Source organism: Erithacus rubecula, assembly GCF_903797595.1.
Source record: "Erithacus rubecula genome assembly, chromosome: 10".
NCBI lineage: Eukaryota > Metazoa > Chordata > Aves > Passeriformes > Muscicapidae > Erithacus > Erithacus rubecula.
The window spans coordinates 9,542,125-9,566,288 of record NC_136662.1 but is presented as its reverse complement, the minus strand read 5'-3'; the positions used below and the strand labels follow the sequence as shown (position 1 = coordinate 9,566,288).

The following is a 24,164-nucleotide window of genomic DNA, read 5'->3' as shown; positions in this document are numbered from 1 at the left end:
CTGCCCAGTTTAGGGGACTTTTGCAGGAAATAATGGCAGCCTCCCCTGAAACAGGAAACAGTTTGTGACTGCACTTGGATGAAGCTGAACCCTCAAACTCTTCCAAGTACTCTCCAGAATATCCTTATTTCTCAGTTATTCCTGGAAAAGAACAGGACTCTCTAATCTTGACTGTGGTAGGAGGAGAGCTTCCTCTCTGAAGGAGACTGCCAGCTACCTGAAACACCAATTGTCTCATAGGAGATGAAGGAGGTCAGAGACAGAATAGAAAAAGCAGCAGATGGGTGAGTGATGAGGTTTCTTGGCTTTCATTCTTTTCATTAATTCTCAGGATGATTATAGTTGAGGTAAAAGCACCAAGCCTGCACTGCTGAGCAGACTCTGGCAAGGATCCCTCAAGGAGACACTGCAACTGCAGCTTGACTGCATGGGCACCCATGCAGAACAGTTAAACCATCTGCATGCACCACAATGAAACACAAGTGTCATGCCAACAGTGATCTAACCTTGTCACTAAGCAGCAGCAGCAGCTCAATTTGGAGTATTACAAGAACTTATGCCTATTTAAGTGCACTTCAAAGCACACTAGCTAGAGCTCCACCAGAACTCAGACAGTGGCAGCATGGTGAGCATGCCAGGAGCATTTGTTCTCCATGGAGAAAGCACTGGAATAGCAAATAGCAGATCTGGAAACAGCAAAGCAACCTGCTTCCAGGTCTGTATGATGCATCATGTGCTTACTCATTTAGGGGTGAGTTTATTACAAAATAGCAATGAGTGGGGTCCTATCTGGCAAGCATTTCTAATGAAGTCATTCTTTAAGGCAGGAGCTTTAAATTGCTTTCTCCCAATACCTATATAGTTACTATTTTTTAATACCAGTCACATAGTTGCATTGCTTCCCACTTGCACTGCCTTAGCCTTTGGTAACTTCAGACTGTTAGGATTTGTGTTACTCCCAGTAGCTAATTTCTGACAGTGGCCTGTCTTTAATACTGGTACAGGAGCTTGTAGACTGAAAATAAGGAAAACTAGTTTTAAAACAAGTAAAATGTAGATCTATGGTGCATTCAGAATATTGAACTGGATCAGTCCTAACTGAAATGTAGTGAAAAACACTCGTGTCTAAAGAAGGAAGAGGCAGAGAGCATACAAATTATTTAGCATCACTCTCTCTCCAGAAGAGAACAAATGATGTAAAATAAAAAAGGAGTTAAAAAGCAAAGACTAATTCAAGAATTCTTGTAGCAATGGTAGTTATTGACATTAGCAAACTTAATTTAGACTTTAGTTCCCTAAAGTATTACTCTTAATGCCTTTTATTTAACAATTTTTATTTAACTTTTGTGTCTTCTATCTAAAACTTTAGATTAAACAAAAAATACATTTTAAAAAGCTAAAAATATCCATAGAAACTCAAAACCAAAAGCACTCACATGTAAGTATCTTCTTCACCAATTATTTGCTAATTCAATTTTAAACTTTCTGGAAGTGGAAACAGAAAGCCTTTCCAACCAATTAGGAGTCTTCACTTTATTGTCCCTGCATCCCATCCTCTCTGAGAAGGAGAAAGGCTTTGCAACACAAAGATGAACCCAAAAAATGGGATCTCAGCAAGTGGTGCCACTTTGTGGTCAGTCCCCAGTTTAATTATCTAGAGAGAAGCTGCATGACAGCAAATAGCTACTGTCCACTCCCATAAGAATATGGGTTCAGCAGGAAAGAAGTTCACTCATATAACAGAGTCCTGGGCAGTTCACAAAAGGCAGTGATTATCCTACTCCTGTCACCATCATCCCATATTCTCCTACAGCATCTCAAACTAGGCCAAATCACAGGAAAAGAAAATTGCTGATCACGAGTAAGAGGTTTCCAAACCAGATAGAAACAAGAAGTTAACAAGAAGTGTTTATCCCCAGAAAAAAAATTTTTATATTTCAGTATCCAGAAAATGTATATTAATATAATTATTATTTATTATGTGACGGCCTTTGAGACACAGAAATGGCTTCTATTGCATGAGAGCCTAGCATGTAAATTAAACATGTTCTTATTAATGTGGTATGTTCCAGGCCAGCTGACAGCTTGTTTTGTTTTTACATTTTACAGAAAGTTTACTGAATGGATTATTTTGAAGATACACATTCATCATCTAAATGCTTGTTCAAGCAAATCAGATTCTGACCTCCTTACAACAAGATATCAGCAGAAGTAGATTAGACATATTTGGTTCAAAAAAGGCATGTTTCTGAAAAGAAATCTTCTGTCCCTTCAAGAAAAGGAACAAGAAACTCAGGACCAGCAGCAATTCTTACTAAAGGACAACTTCCACTATTTTCAAGCGAGTAAGACAGATTTGGAAGTGGTTGAAAACCTTTATGTTGAACATGAAAAAAATTACCAGAATTAATAGGGAATTAAAATAACACCACAGAAAATAATTTTGGTGCTCTGCCCAATGTAGGATTGTTTACCATCTTCAAATATGGGCATAATGAAATAGATTTTAATGAATAATGCCAGATAAAGTCATTAGAAAAAGTAAACCTTTCTTATAAACTTTGTATTACTAGTTCAAAGATTCCCCTTGGTAAAAATGTCTAAAATCTTTTCTGTATTTGGTTATCTATTGGAATCTATTTCAGTATTTATTTGCTCATTAAATTAGTCAGGCAATCTTACCTAACACATCATCTTAAAAAACATATAAACGGTTATCATAGTAAACTAAAACAAATTATATTTTGATACTTAAGCAAAAAGTCTTGGCATACCCAGGAGACTCACTAGCATGTCCTAGCCTAAAACTCCCATGTGCTCTGACAGGAGATCATGGGGTTAGTGCAGTTACTTATGGCCCATGCTACTCTCACTTCCAAGTGGGTACTGTGCCCTGGGGTTAGCTCATGTCTGATGATAGAAGCCCCACAGCTGATGCAGAAGGGACTGCATCCCATGCTCTACATCAGGCTGAGGACATACTACAAACAAATAGGATAAATGCCACTTGTACCTGAATTGCAAAGCCCCTTGTGCCAGGGGTTAGACTTTCTTTCTAAGCATTCTAAGAACTTTCTACCTTCTGTGGACTATTAGACAGTATTAATCACATCACTTGATGAATACAAGGGAAGAGGGACTCAGACCTGACTCCATGGGCTTAGCAGCAGCTACAGCAGTGAAATGATGACATGAGCCTCCCAAGGGGTGTCACTTAATTAAATTATTTCCTTTTTTCTCCTTCACTGATACATTTCCTTATTTTAAATCTGATTACCTTGGCACTCTTGTCAGGATAGTTTGTGATCATCCTTCCAGAGAGCTACGTTCTATTTGTTTTTTAAGAAGTCAGACATTACCTTTTCTAAAGGGCTTTCTACTCTGGGTATGCTGATCATGGGCATCTGGGTCAGATTATCCAGATGAGAGTGTTCATGTTCTGGCTGACGTCCTCTGAAGTTATTTACCACACAAACAACCTAGAAGGGATTTGAAGATAAACAGAATACCTAAGCAATAACTCATTTTTTCAAGCTTTGATCCTGACAATTATCATTATGACACCAGCTTTAGTCACAGCTTTACAGTAGAAACACTGAAATGTGAAGTTCATGTTTTACAGAAAATCCTTAATTAATATTTCAAGACAAAAGACGTTGAACCAATTTACTGGTACATGCATCATCTGAGAACCAAAAAAAAACCTCATCTATAAGAAAATCCATTACAGAAGCTGCATAATAGAACACCAATTATTATCAATCTCACAAAGAGATACCTTGCAGCATCACATAGAATTAACCTTAAACTCCTGGGAAGGCCAATGCCATCTCAGTTTTGATCAGCAAAGACTTTCTCAAATGAAGAGCAAGAAAGGGAGTAAGAAGGCAAGGACCATGCCCAAGTCTGATTGCAGCTTTAAATCTGCTCAGGGCAGCAGATTATGAACAGGGACTCAGAAATGTGACATGTAACAGTTTGTGCTTCTACTAATTCTGACACTTGGCTGAGCAGCAATATTTGCCAACTGCATTTTCTTCAAAACACACCTAAATTTAATGTCATGCTACTGGACACCTTGTGTGGAAGGGAACATTTGGAAATGCAAACAGATGTATTTTAAAGAAAACTTGCAGCTCCCCTTGCATGTGTAGAGGAGAGAAAACACCCAACCCAGCCATCCCTGGGAGGGTTCTCAGTCAAGCCATGCTTTCAGATCCAAGATCTGGAGACCAAGACCCTGCAATCCACTAGACAAGCTCAAAAATGTTTTCATGATGAAAAACTTCAAAGGTGTATTTATACAAGCTGCCAGGCAGACAAACCTACAGGTATTAAACAGCAGTGACTGTTCTATTCTACAGTCTTGCACTGCAGATATTAGTGAAGGTGATTAATAGATTAGAAATAGTTTTCTGACACATACAGTAGTCATTGGCAACTGTGATTAACTATCTGGTTTTGGAACACAGCTCCAAAAAGGAAAAGGCTAAACTAAGACTTCTTGATACAGAATAATATGAAATTTCAACATAAACCTGAATCACCATGAAATAAATTCATCAGAGTTACTGTAAAGCCAGTAAAACAAATGCTACCTCTTCTCTGATCAGTGTGGGTACCACTATATCAAATTTAATACTTTATACATGAAATCATAACTATGGGTTATTCTGAGGAATATATATTTCCTACAACTGGGCCTTGCTTCAAAAATTAGTTTGAAATGTTACAATCCAGTTCATAAGTCAAAATACATAACTGGACCAGTCCTTTCTTGACTTCACATTTCTGAGTGTATGTAAATATTACCAAGGAAACCGATGACTAATTAAAGAACCTAAGAAACATGTCTTTTGTTATTTAGTTATCTAAAGGTTTTTTTAGAGATACAAACATATACATTGATTTTTTTTTTCCAAACAGAAGTGACATAGACACACACTTACCAAAAATACTGCTATAGATATTCCAATTACAAATCCTGCTATTACATCTGACCAGTGATTTCGATACTCTGCTACTCTGTTGATTCCAGTAAGGAAGGCCAAGCACATTAAACCCAAACACAGAACAGGTTTTGCAAGCCTTGTTCCTCTGGCTTTCACTGTGTTGGTGATATACATCTGAAAATTAGAAAGGAAGAAAGTGTAAGATTGATGGATGTCTCCTACGAATTGGTGAATAGAAGCTTTATATTTTATTTGAATAGACTGTGTGTATTTGGTGCTTTTTTCCTGGAGTGGGGGGAGGGTGTGAAGAAACTAGGAGGTAGAGTAGTAGATAAAGTCATCACACCTTTTTCCTGGGGATATAGAAAAAGAATCAGACCATACAGCAAAACTGCATTTTACATGAACCTGAAAAGCCTACAGAAAACCAGGCAAATTGGAAAATCCTACACAAATACTCTCAGTCTGTGTATTTATTTATTAATGCACAGAAGTAGAGACTGATTTTTCACTGTGCAGTGTTGACAGTTAACAGAAAAAAAAAATCTTTACCTTGAAGTACTATTACCAGCTGCCAGGCAGAGTAAGAAAGGGAATAAAGAAAGACCTTTTCTTATTAGCAAAAGCCTTTCTTCCTTATACACCGCTTCTCCACCTGACTAATTAGTGATTAGTCAAAAATCAGTGAAAAGGTAAAAAATTAGTGTCAAAGAGCAGTGAAAATTGAACTAAATGTCAGCATCTACTTTTACAAATATAGTTTTAACCAGCGAATAAAATAATAGTTTCAATAAGTGATGAATTAATACAACATCATGCTTCACACAAATCAATCTAAATGCTGCAGGTTTTATCCATCAGACTGAGAAATCCATTTGCCCTGCTGCAGTCCAATTCTTCCTGTGCAATATTACTGAATTAAAAGCAATGCCTGATAAAAGAGCAGCTCTTCTGCTCTAAGAGTGCATTAGTGACTACCAGGTTTAACCCAGCATTTTCCAAGCTCTGATAAACCAATGGAAGAAATTAATACCAAATATTTGACTTTCCATTCTCTTGAATATTGGCATTAAACCACTTGCAACGCTCCTCTTTTCCACTCTCCAGAAGTAAATTATACTTCAGCTAACAAGACTTTTGACAAAAAAGTTCCTATTCTCTGCAGAAGATATTTCTGTAATTAAACTACTCAAAGTCTGAATGTTGAAATTTTAAACAGGATTTAAGTTTTTGAACAGAAGAATGCAAGTATTTCCTATGGAGTTTCATTGCCAATTCCCAGTTTGTGATGCCATCACTTTGGACTGCAAAGGAAAACAGATGAGTCTGCATTGAAGAACCAATACCACTTCTTTTGCCAACAAATGCACAGTCCTTTGTGCTAATCTGGGGATTTTTTTGTACTGTCTGAAACTTTGGTGGAATTTACCAGTTTACAAAGTGCTGAAATAATCCAACCAAGAAGCAGTTTAGAAAATGTGGTCAGTTACAATAAATGAAGCAACTAAGTAATGGTCAGCACCTGTCTAAAAAGAGTAACATCTAACAGTAACTTTGTTCAAAACACTAGAGAGAGATCCATGGCTTAGAGGATGAAACACACTTAAAATTTTAAGATTGTTTACCTTAAACTGTAAACTTAAAATAACATCAGAGAAGGGCAACACACAAACCTTCAGTGTACTTTGTATGATGAACAGGAAACCTAGTAGAAAGACTTCCACTAATTCAGACAAAGCAAAGGTTTGGAAAAAAGACTTTGGGGGTTTTTCCCCAAGCCACATCCTCCTCTCTTCCTAGGCCATTTCAAAAACCATCTCTCTTCCTTTGCTGATTATTCTTCTATATTAGCTCCTTGTATTTTTGCAGGCTGTCTTCAGTGAGTTACTCTTACCGTGTGGAAAGGTGATAAGAGAACTGCAACTTTAATATTCAACTTTTTAGTCCCACTGGTTTTCTTCAAGCTATAGACAGAGTACTGCACACTGAATTAACTCAGTAACCATCTGTTTTAGCAAGTCTCACTGTTCTACTGGATACTACCACCATTATCCACATTCACACTATATGTTAGGACAGCTGGGGCTAGGAAAAACACTGGAATATTTTTAATACACAATGAGAAAACCATATTTCAAATACCTCTTGGGTGAAATTGACACAGGGGAGTTAGCAGGGAGGCATCCTGCATGTAATTCTGTATTGTGTTATACTAAATTGAAATGACTACTGAGAGGGAAAAGTTTGCTGTTTAAGGCAGGTCATGGTGACATACTTCAGTTATCTATAACAACTGGTCGTTACCCAAGAAGATAATCTGAATTTTTTATTAAGACAAAACACATTTTAGTACAAACAATTGATTCCACTTCAATCAAATTGCAACATTTTTAATACAAAGCTGAACTCAAAAAATGTTCTGCATAAAATTCTTTCAATGTTTTTCCACCAAGCATGTCCTTCAAATCCCAACTCCAAGCACTGAGGAAAAACAGCTGCAGATTCATGTGCCTCACAGGAGCAGAGACCTCCATTTGCCAAGACCCATCCCTTATAGGGGCAGCCATGATTGTCATGCCCAGCTCATTGTTCAAAAAAACCCGAGTTCTGCCAGCATAGACACCATTCCTGTCTTTTCTTTAAAGAACAGGTGCCACTCACATAAGGAATAGCATTATATTACAAGAGAATCAATAAAAAAAGGCCAAACTTTCCTGAAACAGTCTTAACAAAAAGCCTGTATTTGCAAAACTCTACAAAGCAAATACAGCCTCCTCCAAGGCAGGATTCATTCAGGACCCATTTTTATACTTGGCCTCTTACAGCTTTAGTATAATGTATTAACACAGTCAACGACCCGATTTAACTAAGAACAAAATATAATTAAGCAGCTGTCTTCTTCCTGATTCTGGTGGAAAAACTATAAACCAGCACACTCAGTAATTGACAAATAAACAACCTGAAAAGATGACAGAAGGCTTCACTTACTTTTAATAAATATTAGAATTTTCTAATGAAAGAAACTTAAATTAGTCAACAGCAAGACCAACAGCAGAGATTTTGTATGTAGGTCAAGGATTGATATAGTAGTCAGAATTAATATAGCAGGCTGCACATTCTTCTGCAACATTAGAACCGTAGTGACTCTTCTCTTAAAGAACTTCTGCTATTGCAGTTCCTTTTTCCTGAAATAAGATTTTAGTACTGAAAGATGTAGAGCTGTCACCAGTAAGCAGACACAGGCAGAGAATCATGTAAGGAGGTGGATTGTTACATGATCACATAACAATATTTACTAGATTTTCAGAAAAACACAAACATTTTACCTTCAGTCTTCAATATACTGGAAGCAAAGCTGTAAGAGAACCTCATAAATTGAAAGAAAATTTTTAATTGAAGTGGGTTTCAAAATATGAATTTGAAAGAAATTATCACCATCATCACCAAGACAAAGCAAACTACCTGTGAGGTTTCTGATGTGACTGGCTCAGGCCATAGTGTAAGGAACAATCCATTCCCATTTAGCTTGTACTGGGAAAGTAATTCAAAAGTGTCAGGTTGCAAGTCTCATGTGAAGTTTGTCCTTAATCTAGTACCAATAAAATCATTCCAAAACATGTTAACATAAAGAACAGGAGCTGTACATAAAGTGCAGGACAAAGTAGATCCCTGGGCTATGCTGCAAGCTCTTTCTAGGCATCTTTCAGCTATCTTTAGGCCCACCCACACCAGCATCTATGCACACAAACACAGGTGTAACAGGTCTCAGAATCCCATTTTAGCTACACTGGAGCTACACATCAGGTGGGTGCTCCAGCCAGGAGGGAAGATAATTTTCCTTGCTGATATCATCAGCCTGAGGCCCAGGGATGTGGGTAAGAAGATCCCTTCTGCATCTGCTATTTCATTTCTCAATTATTTAGATGGCATGGGAGACTGACAAAGACCAGTCCATCAGTGGGCAGTGAATAATGACTCATAAGGCAACAAGAAAAATCAGGAAGAAACCATTGTACAGGCACTCATCCCAGGCAGAACTTCAAACAGAAATTATCTTGTGTTTTCTTTTGCTTTTACAATGTGCTGGCATTAAATAAATAATTTTGAACTATTTAAGTAATATAAGTAATGTTATAAATGTTCCACCCAAGGGATTTTCAATATTCATCAGACCTACAAGAAAAGAGACACTCATATCAAAAAGCTAAAAAAACAATAGGCTGTTGTAGTCCATAAACAGTTTAGTTTAGTTAGAAACCTGTTTGACAACCTAAACTCTTTTCAGCTTCCTTTGGTAATAATTAATGAGTCAAACTATTTCTAGAGCAAATCAAAGTCATATTCTCTAATCATCTGGGTCCTTCTGCAACTGTCCACTGAAGATTTCTTTTAGTGTTTCTGAAGCCTCCTCCAGCTTTCACTATATGTTTTGATCTAATTATTTATGACCCTTGTCAAAAATTAGCTTTCAAAGTTAGGGACTGGCTTGGCAAAAGGAAAAGAAAGCCCTAGAATTCTGGACCTTACTATTAATTTTCCTACTATAAGCTCCCCACAGCCATAACTGTAAAACAACTGGAGAAGAAATAACTCATTGTACCAAGACTATAAGATACACCTATTACAGAGGCTGTTTTCTTAAGGAACTGAATTGCAATGAATAGCTGGCTGACATGAAATTTTTAGAAGTCTTTAGATAAATTCCTGGATCAAATGGTAACATTATTTTATTATTTAGTCTGAAAGAAACCAATACACTCAATATGTGAAGCTCATATATTTTATTATCAGTTGAGGGATACTTGCTGCAACAGATACTGAAAGGGAACTCCACTGTCCCTGAAAGGCAGCCAGAAGAATCCTTTCGTTTCCTAACAAAAAATGGAAACAAAGTCAATTTAATGAGGTGCCTCTGCTAGTCCTTTTCCTCCTGAACACTCCTTTAAGTCTGCCTGAGACTTGTCATGCCTTCACCAGCTGCCCATTTAGCTGGAATCTAACAGGCACTTCAAGACAAAGGACAGGTGAGTCTAGACCTACACCTACAAATGGATCAAGGAGTGACACTGAGGAGAATGTCACCATCTTGCCCCAGTGACTTATAAACACACCAAACAGCAAAATCAATGCAGCACAATGTCAGGAGCAAAAGCCATGCAGAAAACATGACCATGGGCCAAAGAAAAGCTTTGGAGAAGAAAACTCTGGAGCTGTATCAACTATCAAGACATGAAGCCTGTTCCTCTGTCATTACAAACTCAAAGCAAGTCTGCCATGCATGCAGTAACACAAAGTTCATACACTACTCTACCCAGCTGCTTTAGTGCAATACAATAAGAACAACTGAAAAGGGGCAAAATTTTATAGAATGAATTAAAATTTCCCTTGAACTACAGCTAGCAATGACCAATCCCCTAGGTCTACAGTACCAAAGGACAACTGTTAGTCACAAGACTTATATTTAAATCTATGGGAATAGGCTGACTAAATCTTCATATATCACTTTGAAATCCTACCAAAAAAAGACTCATGACTTCCACTTCCTGTGTCTCAATTGTGGAAAACACCCCAACTATGTGCATACTTGGCTGCCTCAAAACTTACCTCTAATTGTCCAGGCTATGTCAGCTTATGCATATCAAAATGTGGCTCATACAATTATATACTGTTTAATAAAGCTGCAGTGTTTGCCTTAATACCTATATAGCAAATATTGTTCCAGATGAGAAAGAGTGAATTTCAATGCTGATAAGAAATGAAAGCAGATGCAGTCAACTTATTAAACAACTCAATCAAAAACAAACAAAAGATCTCCAATGAGATCAGAGAACAAACCAAAGGAAAAACCCAGGCACCAGCCAGATTAGTTACAGATTTTAGAACAGATTTACAGTAGTTCATTATGAAAACACTGGTACACTGGAAAGAATGAACCATGCAATGGCAATGCATCTGTGTTTTGAGCAGGGTAGAGAAAACACCTTTCCATTGCTCAAGTCTCTCTTAAAAGGTGCTGGAAATAATGGAGGCAAACATTACAAAGCTCTAAATATTAGCAGAACAACTGATTGAAAAAGACTGTACTTTCAAGCTGGAGGGGAATTCTGAGTTACCATAGCAGCCACCCACTCTCAAAAGGGGGGAGAGGGGAAAAACAGAAGACTCAAGAACTTAGATGAAAAAAAGAAGCTATTGTTAACAAGACAATATGCACAGATGCTAGGTGATAAGGATGTGCCTGTACTTAAATGGAACAAGATAGGGGAATTATTGGATAAATCATAGGCTTTGTTTCTAAATGGGTTGATTGGTGAAATCACATAAGTCAAAAGCATTAACTTCACCACCTCAGAGAGCAAGGACCCTTGGGTCAGCTCTTTATGTGATTTTTTTCCTTTAAGCTGATTTTGTTTTGTGCACAGCTGGCTGAAATATCCAGGGAGGACTCCATAACAATCTCTCCCTCTCTCCAAAATTTCTGTTAATCAAAAGAAAGCATATATTGTACCAAAGATTATATGCTAATGAAACAGTGAGTAATATATGGAGGTCTTTATGTCCATGCTCTCAATAACTGTTGTAGCATGGCTCATACAGACTAGGCTACTGTTTTAAATCTTCTACTCCAGTGAATAGTGATGAGAAAATTGTTATTTAGGGCCAACTATCCTGATAAACATCATGGCAGTGTAAGGACATGACCCCAGATATTGGAACACTGAATATTTTTTTCCGTTGAAGTGTAATAAACAGTATTTGTAGCTTCAGTCATGCTTAGGATTTAAGGAAAAAATAAAAACCAAAACAAAACAATTAACCTGTTAATATTGTAACAAGGAGCTACTACAGGAATTCAGAAGCCCTAAGAATAGTTTATAGTGCTTTAGATAAATTATAGCAGTGTCAGGCACCATGTAGCAACAGCAGTTGCTGAAAGAGCAAATAGTTATGAAATGGATCTCAGCAGCTTTAATTTTTTATATTGCTAACTGTAACCTGTCCATAGGCAAGGTTTGCATAAAGTACTCTTGCTCATGTCAAAAGCCATTTATATTAGGTATTAAACCTTACTGATGTCTACTTTTTGTTTTTAAAATGTTTTAATACTATTTTACTTTCTGCTTTGCAGTAACTGAATAGCTGGTTTCCCAGTTACTCTGACTCATGGCAACAGTGGAAATCCAACTTTACAGATGGATGAGAAAAATAGGAGCAATTAAAATGAAAAATTTTGAGTATTTTCTGAAATAGCATGCAACAAATTTAGAGTGTTTCATCCTTAGATATATCCCCAAATAAAGACAATACTAGTAGAAGGTTTATACTTGCCTCAAGTTAGAATAGAACATTATTGTTCATCTCTTATTTGCAAACACTTGCCTGTACTAACTGATGACCAACATCCCATAAGCAGATATTGCTCACAAGGAACCTGGTGAATGTTACCATCAGTGCTGCAGATTTTAAGCAACTGGTTCTCAAACCCTGGGAGGAAGCATTGAGTTGACACACTGTCTGTGGCTGGGGTTGGGATCTTTGCCATGTTGTCAAGTATCAGTTTCCAGATCAATCAGGAACTAAAAGTTGGCTTGATTGGTATGTGCTCAAAAGCAACACACACCCCCACACAGGCATGTTTACATGTGCACACACACATCTACAGGCAGCCACTGCTCAAATACTAAGGGGACAAAGGGCTGACTCCTGCAATGACCACAAAGCTACACACACCTGCCTAGTTTCCCACTGACACTCTGAAGGCAGCCCTGGGCTCATCCAAAGGGCTGCAGGGGGCTGTGATTATCAGCACAGGTCACTCCCATTGGCATGGGATGGGGAGAACTGGGCCCCAGCACTGAAACAAGATGTGCTTGCTCCTGCCTAGGACTAGAACAATAGGCACTTGAAACCAAGCCAGAGTGACTTCAGTGAGATTAAATGATGACTTTCCTCTTCCCTGCCCCTCTACAACCTATACAACAGCTCTGATCCAGGCAGTAAACACCAGGTTTTATCCCAGCACTGTTCATCACTCCTTGTAAAAGAGAGGAGAGAGGGAAAAAAGGGTGGATTGTCTTGTAGCCCACTTTATTGCATAAGAGCCAAACTGACTTTGCATGAAGTACCTATAAATACCAATTCTGGTACCAAAAGACACAGGGGTCTTGAGAAACATGCAGAGATCAGACATACATACAGTTCATCCTTCTGCTTCACCTCACCGAAGAGTATGGCCATGTGTGATCCTACTCACCTGCACTGGGTTAAAACACAGAGCAGTACCTCTACCAGTCAGAGGAAATCCCTACCTTTACTTCTTAGCACCCAACAAAGGACACTCTGGAAATGGTGAAAGAGTAATCCAAACCCTTTATGGACACCTTGCCCTCTCTTAGCATTGTCTTGGCTTTCAAGGCTCAGAAATCACTAAGCTTTATCAGAATTAAGCCAAATGAATCATTCTCACAGTAACACACAGAAGGTTTGCATGCAGAAAATCTGCCAGGTTTGAGTCTTATCTTCTGCCCATTCCTCCCTCCTCCCCCTCACAGTGCCAGCCATTTGCTCTCAAAAATACAGTGATATTAAATAAAGTAATACTTACAGCCAGATACATAGCTGCATATATGCTTAGTGCTGCTTCTTTGGATGGGAAAGTCTTTCTGGCTTTCATGATAAGGTCTGGATTTCCAGTACAGGCATGGACGCTACTGATGAACTGTGTGTACTGTTTACATCCAAGTGCTGTATAGTTGGGTTTACAAAGTGCAAGAAAATGGGGTGCAAGATTCCCTGTTACTACTTGTCCAGCATTTACAAAGATGTCCGTAGCAAACAGTCCAAATGCGTAAATTCCTAAAGAGGGAAACAAAGAGTTACATTTCCTGACAATTTATGCATTTATCACAGCAATACACCAGCTTCCTCCATTCAAGAACGTGAAAAATCCTCCCAGGAACTGTACCCTGAGGACCCTGGCTTATGCTGGAGATGGTATTTTCTTACAGAACTGCAGCAGTAGCACTGCAATGTACCCACACACCTGATGTCTCTCCCATCTTCCATGGGAACACTCATCCCTTGTGCAAGCAGCCTGCTTTCCTAGGCCCTCAGCCATGCATATCCCCTGTTTGGGGTAGCTGGCTTTACTGGTACCTAACTTTTGCCCATGTTCACTAAACAGAAATGACAGAGAGAAATTCTTCACCCAGTAAATCTGCTTGAAAAGCAAGGTCAGACCCTGATGGAGAATTAACTTGGAAAGTCATAGCACAAACTGGAAAAAACTTCTTTTTTTTTTTTCCCCTTGCAGCTGTAAAGAATCTAAAGTACTAAATAATTCAATATTGCCATGCACCAGTTGTCTTCATCTGCCTGCTACTGGGTAAATCTCTATGCATGGCATATTAATCTCAGTATCAACACAGTGAGCTAAAGATTTATATATTTGAGGAACTACTTATGCTAAAGAGTTTTTTTAATTAGACATATCAGCAAAGCATTAAGCACATGTACTCATTCATTAGAATGTAAATGCATGTACTGATTACTTAAAAGAAAACAGATTTCTGCAATTCTGAGGTCCCTCTCTATCCTTTTGTAAATACAAAATGAGCTCTGGAAGAACATGCAAACACAGCAGCCTGACCAGAAGGCAAAGCCAGTGGGTGCTTGTTCCAATTCCACCTGAGCTATAGATTCTCCCTGTTTTTCTGCAGGCAGATCAACTTACCTTCCCCACACTCCAATTCACTGTGAATATAGGGTGAGTTCTGGAAAATCCCAGTTTCCCAGGGCACTATAAGGACTTTAATGGATCAATATCTCAGCAAATGTAATTCCATAGAAACACACATTTACAAAGGTCAGGATTTTTTCTTAGCAAAGCTAGAGGACCAAGGGTGATTTCTGACCTGGCTGGTCAGCAATGTCACATGCATGTTAATTCCTCCCAAGATGCTGGACTCTGGTGAGCAGCACATTGTGCCTGCCCATGTCACCTCACAAGGGCCTTCCAGCCTTGAGGGTGTGCACTGCACACTGGGGGTGGACACATCACTCTGGGGGAGCATAATGGGTAATGATGCCTCATCTGCTGGCACAGTGGAGAGCCCTTTGTTCATTCCTGCCATCCCTACCAAACGTTTTTGCTTCTGTGAGGAAAGGAGGGACCACTTAGTGGGAAGAAAACTCAGGTACTGATTACACAAAGAAGAACTGTAGTGGGAGTAGCTCATCATCACTCCCCAGACTTAAACAAGACAGTCTCCTTACTGGGAGCACAGTGGTTACACAAACACTGCAAACACAGGCACAGCTGCACATGCCCTCCCTCCCCCTGAGACTGGGGCACACAGCAGGATTATCTGCCCCAAGGCTTCATTCCTCCAGCTGCTCCTTTTAGATACAACCTCAGAGAGAAGCAAACAGCAGAACTGAGACCTGCTATGGCATCCCTACATGTAACTGCACCTGACTTAAGACTATATATGAAATGTTATATGGTTATCTGAGTATTTTCCCCAGGTCAAAATTAAGACATAACTGATCACTCTCACCATTCAGAAAATGAAAGCAGTAGTTTTGCTCATACCAAGGAATCTGATGGTCCTGCGCACCAGTGGGTTTATATAACAACAGTCTCCAGTTAATATTGTTTTCTCTTGGTTTTCAAAATCCTTTGTAGCTAACTGTAGACAAAAGACTGCAGTTTCTCCAACGATAATCTTGGGGGAGGAGAAAAAAGGGGAGAGAAATGGTGCATCAGATTACAGCAAAAAAAATACACTAATATTATAGAGACAGACATCTCATCTTAAAGAAACAAGACCAAACCAGCACAAAAGAGAGCATAAGTGAATCAAGTTCTGTACATTAATCTTCTTATGAGGAAAATATGCCTTATGGCTTTACTTTATTTGCCTTAAAACAGAGTAAGTTATTACAACCAGGATTTGTAGCAAACATAACACAACCTAGTTTTCAGGATGAGGGGAAAGAGAAAGAAATGTTAGTTCAAGAACAACAGATCACATAATGCACAAAATCTGGACCAAAGCAAAGGCCTAATTCTGGAAGATGGTGAAGATTTCAGTCATGGCATTCACTGGCACTCAGCACTTTGCAGGGTTGAGCTTTAAATTTTGGACTATGGTAGAGAGAAAGGGGGGGAAAAAGTCACAACAGAGCTCCTGTTCACATCAGAGGTTTGGTTTCCCAGGAGGTACTTAACAGGGTTTGATTCACATTTTGCTAGCTAAATTTATCAAATCTGGCTTTAGCTCTGTTCCTCATGCTTGAACAAAGTGTCACAACTGATATTTTAATATTAAGAATGGCCTGTTTCACATTCACTCCACCAAAATAAAGTTCTCATGTCTATATAATCATTGACATTAGAGTTGGCAAAAAAACATAACAATCATCAAATGAGAAAAAAAAACAATTTTAAATGTGTGGGTTATGTATTTACCTGTACAATAAAGCATTACCTTTAATTTATTCAGTACAACTATGGATTGAGACTTGATAGCCAAAGCCAAGACTTTAAGCAGGTATCTAAAGCTATGATACTGAAGCTTTATGGCAGGGATAACTGAAAAGCAGAGCAGAAGGGTCAAATACTGACCACTGGATTCTAACCTTGATTTACTGTAGGTGTTACAGGCAAGGCCCTTAAACTCCTCTGCATGAAAAACTTAAAGCTTATTGACAGCTACATGACACTGATCAACAAGAATGAAGACTACCAAAGTGAAACCTTAACACTCTACAAATACAAGCAATAACACCATCAAATCTAATTAATTGCTGATGTTTTTCTACACCTTTGCCCTAACAGGAAAAGATTTTCATATACCACAATAGATCTGAACAGTTCAACAAAACAAATAAAATAATCTGTGGGCACTAGCTCATGTGCACATTTTGTTGTCAAGAGGAAAGATACAAATAATGCTCTTAATTGTTTGTAGACTATGCAGATACCCTTGGGAGGGGAAATTGTGGAGAAAAGTGCTACTTATTAATAGTGTGGCACAAGTAACAAAAACAACTCTGGAAGCAAGCGTGTAAAAAGCAAAATTTAATTTGTCACCAAAACTGTCAATATCCATTACTTTACATTGGGTTCAGATCTTAGTGGAATTTTTAGATAAAAAAGAAATTTCAAAACCTGAACTAATAAATATCCTCTCTCTATTGTGATGCAAGCAAATTTTCAGCCCAATGAAGTAGAATTTGTTCATCCATAATTAGCAAAAGATCAATATAAAAAATAATTCAATCTTAGACTCAAGATCACCCAAATTATGAGAAGGAGAATTCAACCCAGTGATCCCTATAGCTTGCATGAAAAAAACATGCCAAAAATATCAGTTTTAACATGATTCACAAAGGTGAGAACAGAAACGCTAATACTTTTACTGTGAGTCACAGTAATGCTTTTCTTTCCTCTCAAGGACTAGCCTGAATAGAGTCAGATTCTGCCTTTAATTCTTTCTGCCAAACTCAAGAGATTTCAGTAAAATTTTCACAGGTTCTGAAATTCCAGGAAAGAGCAGAATTCAGCCCAAAGGAAGCATCTGTGAGATACAGTGCTCAACCTTTTGCATGAACACCAAGAGTGCCAGCAAGCTCAACTCTCCAGCTCTGAGCAGAGACTGAATCTGCTGATCTAAGAATAAAGGTTGTCTTCTTGGCTGGTAGCTGGGGTTTACTAAAGAGAGAACTGCTTGTTCAGTTATAGGAAAGGAGATCCTCACTTCCAGCAATCTGTCTTCATGGGCTGCATCTAGATCATTGCTGCTGCCAACAGTTTTTCCTTGATACATTTCCTGTCTTTGATGGTGACCTCTATGAAGAAAACCCTCTCTTCCAAAAACAGCAGCATTCTAGTTCTTAGCTGAGCAAGAATACTCTAAGGCTAAGCACGTAGGTGCAAGGATCACAAGGCTGTGGAATTCAGCTAAAGACAAAACTTCTGCTGCAGAAGGCCTAGTGCTCTGCTGTCAGAAGTAATAAGAGTCCCTGAGCACAAAAGGCATTCATCTCTACGCTTCCGTGGATTCACTTCGATAAATTCCTTCTAGAATTTGGCAATAAATACAGGTTCTTTATTTTTCTGTACTGGCAGCTCAGCTAAAGCTGTTCTCCTTCCTCCATCCTTCAGCACAAGCACTGCTCATCTCAATAATCAGCCTATTGATGTTTCAGAAATGTAAGAAAAATCCTTTTCAATCTCAATATAACCCAGGAGAAATTCTGCTTCCCAGTGCAATCCCTTCCCCTTCTCTCCAGCATTACTGGCAATAATCAGCTCTACAGAGTAGAAGAAAGGAGAGCAATATCCTTCCTACACTTTACAGCAATCTGCATGCCTGGTATATTGCTGGAAGGAGCAATTTCTGTACTCCTGCTGGCACAGGAACCACCATTACCTCTTTCACTGCATATGCGAGTTGAAACCAGCCAACAAATGACATTTAATTTAACAGAATTATTTGTGTACTTCCTCTCTAAGTCTTGGGGCAAAAAGGTTTTGGAATATTCCAAAACTGGCAGTGAAAGATTGCAAGAAGAATCTGAATGTTCTGACAACATAAATGTCTGGACAAAAGTACACAAGTACAGGTACAGAAAAATGATTGCAATAAAAAAGAGAGGATATCAGAAGCATCTTTTACCTTATTCTAACAGGGTCATACTACTACAGGGTCATACTACTTTAGATCACTGTACAAATTTCCCAAAGGTATGTATTAAAATTCATAGCTCACAGATAATTTAACAGTTGTTAAAAGCAGGGGAGGACATCCTTCCCTAAGGCCATCCTTCCATTTTGACATATAGCTATAGCATACAAAAGTATAAGGAAAAGAACAATTTTCATCTGAAGTACAAAGTTCAGGCTCTCCAGTATTCTGAAGAACACGTATAAACAACTTGCAGAGTCCTTAGATAAAAACACAGTGTACATAAGTGTTTCAACAGGGAGAAAAACCAGAATGATCATTTACTCTTATGGAAGTACATAAAAATATTAACACAGCAAAAATTAAATTACAGGAGTTCTTGGAACCATCTCCATGGCAATCACATCCCTGTCTGTGATGTGACAATCCATTTGACAGCCAGGAACAGAATTTGAGAGGGATGAGATCTAAAATTACTATTTCTTCTTGTTTCACCTCAACTCTGTATTAATAAATTAGCTGATTGATTTTCATGGTGTGGTTATACTAGTTTTTTGCATGTATTTTGCATTTATTGCCAATCACTAACACCTGTCCCTTTTCTTGTTTTCTTCTCAGGATTCTTATAGCATTTTGCATACATTCCCTACTCTGACTCCTTCCTCCCAAGTAAGTCCAGGTTTTTTCTGTATTAGTCATTTTTCTGAAACCAGGCAAGCTGTGCCTAGTTTTAGCACTGCATGTCAATTTAAAAATCTAATTTGTCCTTCCATCCAGTATATTCTTAACTTGGTTCTAAATTCTGCGTCCTCTTCAACTAGAAATGTCAAGCCTGACTCATTCCAAATATTAGAGCTAGAGCAGCTCTGACATTGTTGATTTTCCAGTAAACTGACTCCATAAACAAACTTCCCCTAGTGTCTCCTATGGTTTATAATAGTCAGTACCTATATAAACAATTAACTTTAAATCTGCATTTTAAAAAATACTGACGAAGTCTACTTGAGGACATACATTCTCATATATGTCATGTAACTCCCTATAAAGTCCCAGGACCCAAGTGAGACTTCAATTTTCACCTGCATGACAAGATATCTGAGGGTACATGAATACAGTTCAAAGAAATAAATCCTGAAATGTAAGGCTGATAATCTCCATTTGGGATTAGGAAATAAATGTCTGTGTATACAGGCACAGACTTTTCCAGCTAACACCTACTTTAGGCTACACAAATGTTCAAGAAATATTTCATGCAGGCCAGGGAATGTCATAGAATACACAATTCAAACTCTGCCAATTCTCAAGGTTATGCTGTAACTACAGCAACCACTCGGATAGATGAGTAACACTGCAAAGTGGTTACTGCATTAAAAAGACCACTAAATATTCATCCATGTGCTCAGCTTGTCAAGTTAAGAACATTTTACAATACTGTGCATTGTAGTTTCCCTTCTGACTTCATTTCATTCATTATGTTTCTCCCATTTAGGCATGACTTGAACAGTAACCAAGGCTTCTATGAGACCATCTTCAAGAAATAACCTTGGGGGAATGAGCATCTCAGGCAGTCCATAGCTCTCATCTTCTCTCTAGAATGAACTTCTTTGTTCTTCCTTAACAGGCAAGAAAGGAAGGTAGGGGATGGAGCTAAAAATCTTGGAAATTATTTATGCAACTCTAGGAAAATTGTTATCAATTAAATTGAAAGGCCTCCCTATTCATTCAACTTATGAGTTCCCACTTAGTGTGGTGCAGATCTCTTCTAAAAATATGGCTTCTATCTGCTTTGTTATTCCTGCTTTTTACCTTAACTTTTTAGCTTTTGAGACCATGGGCTATTCCTGGCCTATTTCCTTTTTAAAAATGCCATCCATGTACCAATGAATATAATGGCCTCAGAGTTTGGGAAATCCAGAAGCATAAACCTTGGCCTTTAGTGATGCTGAAAGTAAAGCTCCACTCTCCACTTGAAGCTAAAATTGTTGAGTGAGGTGACAGCCCTGGCAGGAAAAGCAGCAACAGTATTTCCAGCAGTAGCAGTTTCAAGTTCATTATGCAGAGCTTACCCTTGAGGCCATTTTCTTTGTGTTTTTCTTGTTCTCATTGCTCCTTGCTTGCTTAAACTGACAGCAAATGCCCGGTCAATTTTCAGAGAAGTACATTTTCTATAGTAACAAATGACCAGTAGTTTTGCAGAAAATGAAAAAATAAATCCTAGATAAATCTGTGTGGTATTGATTAAATACAAATATCTTCTATTGCATTCAGCATGAGGATAGAGGAACATACTGCATAGCAGCTTCTAGAGGTCTACAGAAAAGATGTAAAAAAAACCAAACCTGTTTCCCTAAAAAATAATTTTGAAAAAAATAGTCAGCCTTTTGGAGCCTGTAAATTTTGTTTTAAAAATATGTACTTCCCAAGTTTTTTTGAGACAAATGCTAAAAAATAATATATTTGTTCATGTCCACTTACAAAAGAAAAATAGCAGTAAAAGATTACATATCTAATAGTGATTTATTCACTTCTATGTAGTGCAGAGTAAGGCTACATGCTACTAAACAGTAATGTTACTTTTGACAGGAACAAATATTCTTTATTTCTCTTTTTAATACATTGTAGACATACTCAACATGTAACAATAAAGGCTGCTCCACACTGCAGATCTCCAGGTGATGAGAAATGGCCAGGACACTGGCTTAGGAATGTCAGTGTGGCAGGGGGACTAGTAAGTGTCTGGCACCTGGCTCTAAAACTATCTAAATGTTAGCACAGTTTCACAATACTGACATGAGTATTCTTCTTGAACAGATTGCAAGAGGTAGTAAATAAGAGATATTCATGAGAATTCTTGCCCATGCATCAAGCTCTTCTAATTTTAAAAAGTAACATCAAAAAACTAGGGAAAATATGTTAATCTAGAGAAAATCTCTACATCTAAAAAAACCCTAGTAAATGGTGAGGGGGAAAGAAAGATTAATTCAAAACTGCCTTCTAAAGACATAAACTCGAATTTCATATTGTCAAGTTCCTTTAGACTCAAATATTCCAGATAACTTTATCACAGGAAATTCTTAGTTTTTAAATTGTTCTCATTTTCTTTTGATAAAAATCAAGGATGCCATTATGCAAAATTTCCGAACTCCACACTTTACAAATACACTCCATTAGGAAAATGAGTTGCAATCAGATATCAACTGATTTTAGTCTCCTGATCTCTGACGGATACATGAAAAAGGTTGTTGTTAAATATAATTATTTCATTAAGGAGTTTGAAAAAGAATTCTACAGGAAAATTTTTCATTTTTGTCAAGCACTTAACTTCAACCTTTAAAATACTGTGGTGTTTGTGAAGGAAAAACAAAATGTTTAAAGTTCTATGATTTATCTTCTCTATCAGAAGATGAATTTCACATATGTTCATCTCTGCACTGAGTTGTATCAAGGAAGTCTTCCATTGGACTTCAAGTGACACATGGAGAAGACTATGGTTTTTTATGACCTGGCCTTGGGGAACCCCTTTGTTTTTTCACTGGCCAAGAAAACCATACATTGTTCTGTCTGCTGAGGCAGATTGGTGTCCTAACCATTCTGTGCATATTGAAAATATGACACAACACCAATGCATCTGATACCCATACCAGTGATCATTTCCAACAGCAATGTTACTCTGCCTTTTAAGCCTTAGGTGATGATCTGTGCAACTGTGCTTTTCTACCCAGGACGAACATTCAATTGCAAAATTCAGCATAAACGGTCTTTCATCCCTGTTTGAATAAAATCTGACCACATAAAAGGCATCTCTTAAAGATTCTGGTCACAAAGTACTGGTTTTACAGTCAGTATTACTGTATTACTGTAGCCAACTGTTCTCAGAGGCTCAGAAGAAGGAGAATATCTGAATTTCTCACTTTTCCCACTGTCTTACTTCTAGTTTCACTTCTACTCAAGGCCAGATACATTTTGCAGATTTATTATTCCTGAGATCAGTTCAAGGAAAGCCATTTTCACTGAATTGCCATTGCCATCAAACAATGGAAAATAGAGGATCAAACACTGGAACAGCATAAGTACCCTGTGCTTTAACAGAGCTCTGAAAAAACATACTGTACCCAATATTAATATCTGTAAGATTCCACAAATATTGTTTACTGGATTTTTCTTGCAAAATATATATGTCTACAAAACATATACACAACTGGTTTATTATCATCAACTAGTATTTGATTCATAATGATTAATTCAATTAGACAGCTCAATAAAATAATTGTAAGTTTTTTACTAAAAATGACCTACAAAATGAAACAGTTCTTTGTAATCATGTAAGTAGCTCCAGTTCTACTAATAATGGCCTCTGTATAAGCACCTCTTCCTTTACCATTACCTTAGGCTACAGTATAATTGCCAACAAATGAAATACATTAAGGTCATTAACCTTTCCTAGTTGAAATCCAAGGTAGTAACCCCACTAACTTCAACAGGAGGTAGATTAGCTGAAAACTGGCATTCTAGGTTAAGAGCAATACCTCATCCAAAGTCCAGAAATAGGTCTTAGCTAGGAATACTATCTCAAGAAAATAATAGAACAAAACTAGGAAGACAATCCAATTTTACAGGGAAGCAGTACCAAGTATTTGAGAAAGAGGTTTAACAGGTCAGATAAATCAGAAAGGTAAGTCAAAAAGTGCAATGCTCAACTCCTGAACATATTAACTTATAAGTCAATTTTCTCATATACTTTGTCTTTTCATTGTTAGCATTACTTCAAAGAGTCCAGGTGTCATTGAAATGAATTTAAAACACTTTAAAAGCCCATGCATAGAAGCATTTGGTGTAAAACTATGACGTTCTGAGCTGTGCCACATTAGGATTACTTGTTCATAACATGTGCAATTCAGCATAAAACCAGCAGTAAAACTACTCAGTAGCAAACCTTGAGAGTACTAATCCACACTTCTAGTGCCTCTGAGAGCCAGCAAACAAGTGACCAAAGAAAAGCTGTCAAGAAGAGAAAAGTAGAGATTGTACCTTTGACTGGGTTACTCAAGCATCACTACAAGAGAATGACTCTACAGAAGTTAACTTGTGAAGCTTCACTGACCAGGCAGCCTCATGACATTATTCCCAGAACTAGAGATGCTGGTCTGGGAGAACAGATCCAAAAGAAAAGAGGTCAGAAGTGCCTCTTCCAGCCTCACCTTGAACAACTAGCAAGCTCAGATGCAAAACAATGTGTGACCATGCCCCCTGCATCTCCTCCCTGACTTGAAAGCTGTAATTTCACAGTGTGCAATTATTTCTCCTTAAGAATGTTATTATAATAAATTAAGATACTGAAGTGATGTTTATTAGAAACAGAATCTTAATCAAGTCATACAAGCCAGGGTAGAGGCCTGTTTATGAGCACCAGAAGCTTTAATAATTACTTACCCCTGCTCTTAACAAAGCAATGGGAATGAATTAGCCAGCAAGTTTTTTCCACAAAATATTGCACATTAGTAGCACATCCCATTTATCT

General features: G+C 37.9%; 1 protein-coding gene across 2 annotated transcripts in view; it reads right to left on the bottom strand.

The window, feature by feature from the left end:
* The window catches only part of PLPPR5 (phospholipid phosphatase related 5), an 89,337-nt gene that overhangs the window by 7,848 nt on the left and 57,325 nt on the right, over positions 1-24,164 (bottom strand). For both annotated transcript variants that reach the window (XM_079314303.1, XM_079314304.1), the window contains 4 exons: positions 15,547-15,679; positions 13,558-13,808; positions 4,950-5,126; positions 3,360-3,479 (listed from right to left, as the gene is read on the bottom strand). In XM_079314303.1, the coding sequence (XP_079170429.1) occupies positions 3,360-3,479; positions 4,950-5,126; positions 13,558-13,808; positions 15,547-15,679 (681 nt within the window). The remainder of the gene's footprint in view (positions 1-3,359; positions 3,480-4,949; positions 5,127-13,557; positions 13,809-15,546; positions 15,680-24,164) is intronic.